Genomic DNA, 6,115 nt, shown 5'->3' with positions numbered 1-6,115 from the left:
TATTTTTAGAAGTTTAAAATTTGTTTTATTAATTTTTATTTAAAAAACAATTTTTACACAATGTAAAAAGCTAATAGTTATTATATAAATTGTGAACAGTTAAAGAATTTATAAAAGTTATCACTGAGAATCAGCTTAGGCCTGAAGGCATTTTGAAGTAAGAAATTAGAGGCAAGAGTGTTTCTCTAATTCCGTGCTTTGCAGAGGCTGAAAGAATATTCTATCGTACATATAGACATTTATGTAGAGAAAAAAAAATGGACTATAAAAAGTTTAATCTGCTAAATAATTAATATATACAGGTTCACAAATGAACTGCATGGAATCCAAAATTTACATGCAAGGCCATAATAATGAAAAACAAAACAGTAGGATGCCGATTTTCAAGATGTCTGAAAAACTGGACTGCTTAAATCCAAATTAAGAAATTAAAGAAAAAATAATACATTTGAAAAATAAATCTTCACTTCAACCGGAAATATTTTATTTATGTTTATTTTACTGAATTTTTTTCAATTGACCTTTTTGCAATTCATTTAGCAAAAACATATATGTATTTTAGCCTTTGTAAAACTTATTAAAGTAAATTTTTACCCAATTATCCAGATCTGGCCTTGTAAAGGTTCATCTGGACAATTGGTGTTTTCACTGTATGCAGAATCTAATATCCTTACTTACCACTTCATTTTTAACTTCTAAATTTTCTGATTTATACAAATTGGTGTCTTCAATTGCTAAATGATCTTTTTTGATATCAAGTAGTTCCTCTTCCAGCTTTAGTAAATCTACTTGCTGTAATAAAAAACAAAAAAATGAATGCTACAAAGAAAAGATTTTTACGATTTTTTTGTATAATATATTAAATAAATAAAAAATTGCTCCTGTAATTTGCTTAGCACACACATTCAGGACAGCCACAGTTAAATTATTACTATCATTATTAGGTGACTTTAATATGCCAGATTTTGCAAAATATTATCAAAAGATGTTTCAACTCATATTATAGATTTTTCTACAAATTTTACAATAAAACCTTTTACAATCAAATAATCTGTTAAAACTCTTGTGGTAATTCTCATGAGTTTGTTTTTTCTAATCTTACTGACATTATGTTAATAATGCTTACAGTAAAACTTTTTATCATGGTAAATATCATTTACCTTAGAGATAACGTTGCCTAAGATTTTGAGTTAAATCTTATAGCTAAACAATTCTTACCAGATATTTTTATAACATTCACCATTTACTAAATAGGAGTTTGATTGTAAATTATATTTATTTATTATATTGCCATATAATATTGAAGTTTAAGAGTGAAACAAGGAAACTGAATTTAGTAGCAAATGAAAAATGCAATACCTGACTCGGATTTGATATTTATCACCAATATAGAAACTTTTTTTAGAACTGCAACTACATATTAACAATATTGTTGATAATCATGTACCAAAAATATTTATATATAATGTAATTTTTGAAGCAGTTCTCTACTGAGAATTTACACAATTATTAATGAGAAAAACATCCATAAGCTTCAAAAACAACCTTATTATTAAGATATATTTAAGAACAAAATATTTATAATACTCTAAGTCAAGATTTATTTTTTAATTATACTGTAAAGTTGAGGAATCTTTATGCAATGGTTCCAAAGATTCTTTTAAAATAAGCTAACAAAAACAATGATAAATCTATTTTAGGTGGCCAAGAAGGCGGAGCAAATGTCATCAACACTGATGAGGCTAAGGGCCAATGTCGGAGGTCCCAGGGCATCTAAACGCAGGATATTAGCGTCTACGGTGGTGTTGGATATACAGCCGATACTATTGCTATCACATACAATATTGTATGTGATGGCGGTACGGTGGGAGGCCTTCAGACTGAAGAGCAAGTATAGGAAGTTGGCAATCAGGGTAGCCCAATTATATAGGACAGTTTCCTTGGATGCTTCACTAGTGGTGGTGTGAATGCCACCATTGGACCTCATAGCCAAGGAAAAAAGGGACAGGATCACAGAAGGCAAGGACCCGTATGTTTATTGAATAGCAGGAGGTGGAAGAATCCAAAAGGACATTAGAGCTATATTTTGATCCCAGAAGTAGCTGCTGTATTGGTCAATAGACCATGGGTCATTTGGGGTCTACGTCTGCAGGATTGGAAGGAGGTATACAGATCAATGTCAGTATTGTGAAGAAACTAACACAATGGAGCACATCTTTTTCATGTGTCCCAGGTGGAAGGAAGAATTGGCATGTGATGGTCAACATATGAGTCAACTGAAAAATATTACAAAAATAATGAGTAATATTAAATAAATTTTGAACAATTTCTTTCTGTTTAACAATAATGACCTTCCCTTGGGGACTGCATGAGGCTAGACTGGTGAGGTATATGAACACCTCATGGGAGGCTAGCCGAATCATTACTATGAACTGGTAACAAACGGGGTGCCCCTGGTGCACTTTTTTGGAGGTGCGATGTGGTGCTCTTATATCAGAAAACAATCATCCGATTTTGAAAATTCAAACTGGGAATATATATATATATATATAGTTTGTCTGTTTGCTCATGCATCATGTGAGACGAAGCTGACTGACTGATTACTTTCAAATTTCAGAATACATATGTGTTACCCCAGAGAAGGTTTTAAGCCATTAACCGAGTCCCCTAGCTCCCTTGAACATTAAGATATTAAAAATATTCATTATTTCTTCACTCTCAAGATGGGTGAAGTTGTGAATTAAAGAAATTCAATAAGGAAACGATAGATTTATTCTTTTACTTCATTACTGAATATTTCTGTCGCCATTGCAAAGAAATAAGTTATGAATTTTTTGTCGTCAAAGGCGTGTGTACTTTGGTTAGCATAGTTCCTATTACCTATATTTCATAATTTAGTTTCTTTTTCAGGGTTCTGTCCAACCTCATCATGTATGTTACAATATCCAATAATTATAAATACTTACATGACCTGGATAAAATTCCTCCTCTTCTTCTGCCTTTACAGTGTGTACATCATTAATTTTAAGATTAATCCGAGGTGGAATGTCATCATTTAATGAGATCTCAGATTCCTATAAAAATAAGATGAAAAAACCTTACAAAAATGTTGAAATTAATTAATATTAAATAAAATATCTTTTTTTATTCTGACAAACTTAATTATACCATTGTAAATTTGTCTATTATCGAGATATACTGTCATCATAAAATAGATTAAAGAAAAACAAATTATGAGATAATAATAGATGCGATCAAAGTCTATATTAACTGTTTATATAAAACACATGAAATAATGTTACGGTAAATATTAAAAATGAAAAAATTACAAAAATATAATCCACAATTCAGAGCCTATTGAAAATTATTTTGAGCATATATTTAAATACATTTTGATCAGAATGCAGATAAACTGTGTTTTTTTTATAATTATTATTATTTAAAAATTCATCAACAGCGGAATGTTGTTTCCATAAAAGAGAATATTTGATTTTATTTTAAATAAATTAGTGGGAAGATTTTTCATATGATTCAGCAATTCAGAAGGACATTAAGGCTTTTCTTCCTGTCAGTTGAAGTTATGAAAAGACAGTACTGTTGTCTTGTTATGTTTCTAAATTTCCTTTTAATTTTACTAAATTATAAAAGTAAACCCTATAAAATTTCTTATAATGATTTTTTAATAACTGTCAATAACACACAGGAAATTACCAAAATTGAAGATTTAAAATACCCAGAGGAGATTATTGAAGTCGATCATCTCTGAAAAAGAAGCCATTAGGTCCATACACAGTAAAGTGGCTAATCTATCAATTAACTAAACACCTGCAGCAGATAATTAATATCACTGAATGCTAAAATAAGGCACTACTGAACAGTCATTTGATCAGAAGCTCTATATCTGACTGAACATCTGACAATTTCTAATAGACAAATGAATGAACAATATTAAAAAAAAAGGTCTTTCAGCCCATCAAAGACAGAAAAGAAGACACAATAATGAACAGGGAGAAAGTGTTCGATTTAATCAGAAAAAGAAAAATCACCTTTTACGGTCATCTACAAAGAATGAACCCTAACAAGCTACTTCTACACCTCAAAAGACTAAAAAAATAATAACAGAAGAAGACATAGAAGAAATAAAAATAACAGAAAAATGCATCAAAGAAAACTTTCTATGAAAATTGCAAAATTTTTCAGGTTTCCAGCGAGATTAAAACTACAATTCAACCAAACATAAATCATGTAAACTTATGACACCAAATACTGACAATTAATAGCAAGTTATTTAACCCCCTTCATAGTTTTTGATGAAATAACTCATCAAATAACTACCCTGATAAAAATTTCCTTGACGAAATAATTCGTCATCCACTTTTTTGCTAAAAAGTGCCACTGATGAAATAATTCATAATTATGAATTGACCCATTTTATTGTGTTTGTTGATGGGTTACTGTAACATACGTGAGTCTAGTTCCATTTTTACTCTAATTTATTGCTGAAGTGATAGTATCATATTGTTTCTCTATTCTATATGTCCTAACAATGTATATTCATTATTCGGGTTATTTTTTACAAATAAATTAGTTGACATTCTTTATGTCAAGCAGACTAATCTTTATGTCAAAGATTTATTTTTAAAAAAACTACTAAACCAGTTTTTCAGGTTTCACCTGTGGAAACAGACTGATAATTATGAGATGCTTTTGTTTGTAGCTGTATATATGCTATCAGGAATTACCTGAAAGCCACAAACTGAACGTTGTTACACAAACAATCTCCTTTTTACAACTCTTGGATTTGGAAAAGTTTTAGCCCAAAGAATCAAAGTTTCATTGTATTTCCTCAATTTTACTCATGATGATATTACTAATAAATCTCCAAAAAATAAAATCGATTATTGACTATCTTGTTAAAAAATTCAGTATATACACCAGAAAAAGTTTTACCAGATGATGAAAGTTTACTGGAAAGGTAGGCTAAACTTCATTCACTTTATTAGAATAAAAAGAGTACACTTTGAAATTAAGACATTTCAGAGTCAGAAACTGGATATATATAAATAAAACTTGATAGCATACAGAAGTGCAGGCACACAAATTGTAAAAACCCGTAATCATGGCTACACCACTAATATTGTCATTACTCTTTTTGAAACTAGTAACCAACTAGTGAACAATAAAGCTACCCCACCATCATCCATTTAAATGAGGATGGTATTTATGACATATAAACTATGTGTAGTCTTGTACACTCAGGCGTACCATTCCTGTGACATATGGTTTAAATAGGAATTTTTACAATTCCTATAATCAATATTTATTATACTGGGTTATTTAACTGCCTATTTGCAATTCATTTAGTAAAAACATAATAATTGATACATATATATATATATATATATATATATATATATATATATTATACCGACATTTGTAAAACTGATTATAAAAGCAAATGTCTATATACTGTATTTTTTGCAACATTTTACTATCTCTTTTTTCTTACACTGTACATTTTATTTTCATCTTCCAAATTTCTTCTTAATTTAACTGAAACACATTTACTTTTTTACTTTTATTTTTTTTACTTATTGTATTACCCATTAAATATAGAATTATATGTGCAATATATACAACAACCTTTTTTAAATTACCATTTTCAATTATCCAGATTTGGCCTTGCAATGTCCATCTGGATAATTGGTGTACCACTGTATACAAAATCGACCACTTACCACTTCATTTTCAACTTTTAAATTTTCAGATTTAACTGAGTTGGTCTCTTCAATCATAACAAATCTTTTCTGACTGTCACTATTCATAATCTCAAGCCTTCTCTTCCAGGTGTACGAAATTTATTTTCTGTAATAACAAACAATAAATAAATGCTACAAAGTAAATATGTTTATGATTTATTGTACAATTTATAAAAGTAAAATAAATTGTATATGTAATTCACTTACCATACACAAACAGCACAGCCACAGTTAAATTATTATAATTATAATACAGTAATATTGTTGAATGTCATCTACCAAAACTACAAGCAGTTCTCTAGTGAAATTATTATCGCAATTATTAATAACAAAAAATTCCATAAGCTTCAAAAACG

General features: G+C 29.1%; 1 protein-coding gene across 1 annotated transcript; it reads right to left on the bottom strand.

Moving 5' to 3' along the window:
• Nucleotides 1-645: 645 nt before the first annotated feature.
• LOC142320310 (uncharacterized) lies at nt 646-5,852 on the bottom strand. Its single transcript, XM_075358017.1, has 3 exons — nt 5,739-5,852; nt 2,967-3,074; nt 646-792 (listed from the first exon to the last, which is right to left on the bottom strand). The coding sequence occupies exons 1-3, from the start codon at nt 5,823-5,825 to the stop codon at nt 646-648; spliced, it is 342 nt and encodes a 113-aa protein (XP_075214132.1). The 5' UTR covers nt 5,826-5,852.
• Nucleotides 5,853-6,115: the final 263 nt, after the last annotated feature.

The sequence above is a fragment of the Lycorma delicatula genome, chromosome 2 (assembly GCF_047948215.1).
Source record: "Lycorma delicatula isolate Av1 chromosome 2, ASM4794821v1, whole genome shotgun sequence".
Taxonomy (NCBI): domain Eukaryota; kingdom Metazoa; phylum Arthropoda; class Insecta; order Hemiptera; family Fulgoridae; genus Lycorma; species Lycorma delicatula.
The sequence above is the reverse complement of the archived record's forward strand: the minus strand, read 5'-3'. Positions and strand labels throughout refer to the sequence as shown.

Excerpts from the sequence above, each read along its gene's own strand:
- LOC142320310 (XM_075358017.1), bottom strand. The coding sequence starts at position 5,825 with ATGAATAGTGACAGTCAGAAAAGATTTGTTATGATTGAAGAGACCAAC. Across the intron at positions 3,075-5,738 it reads TAAAAGTTGAAAATGAAGTG|GAATCTGAGATCTCATTAAA; the intron begins GTAAGTGGTCGA and ends TTATTTTTATAG. Across the intron at positions 793-2,966 it reads AGGAATTTTATCCAGGTCAT|CAAGTAGATTTACTAAAGCT; the intron begins GTAAGTATTTAT and ends TTTTTATTACAG.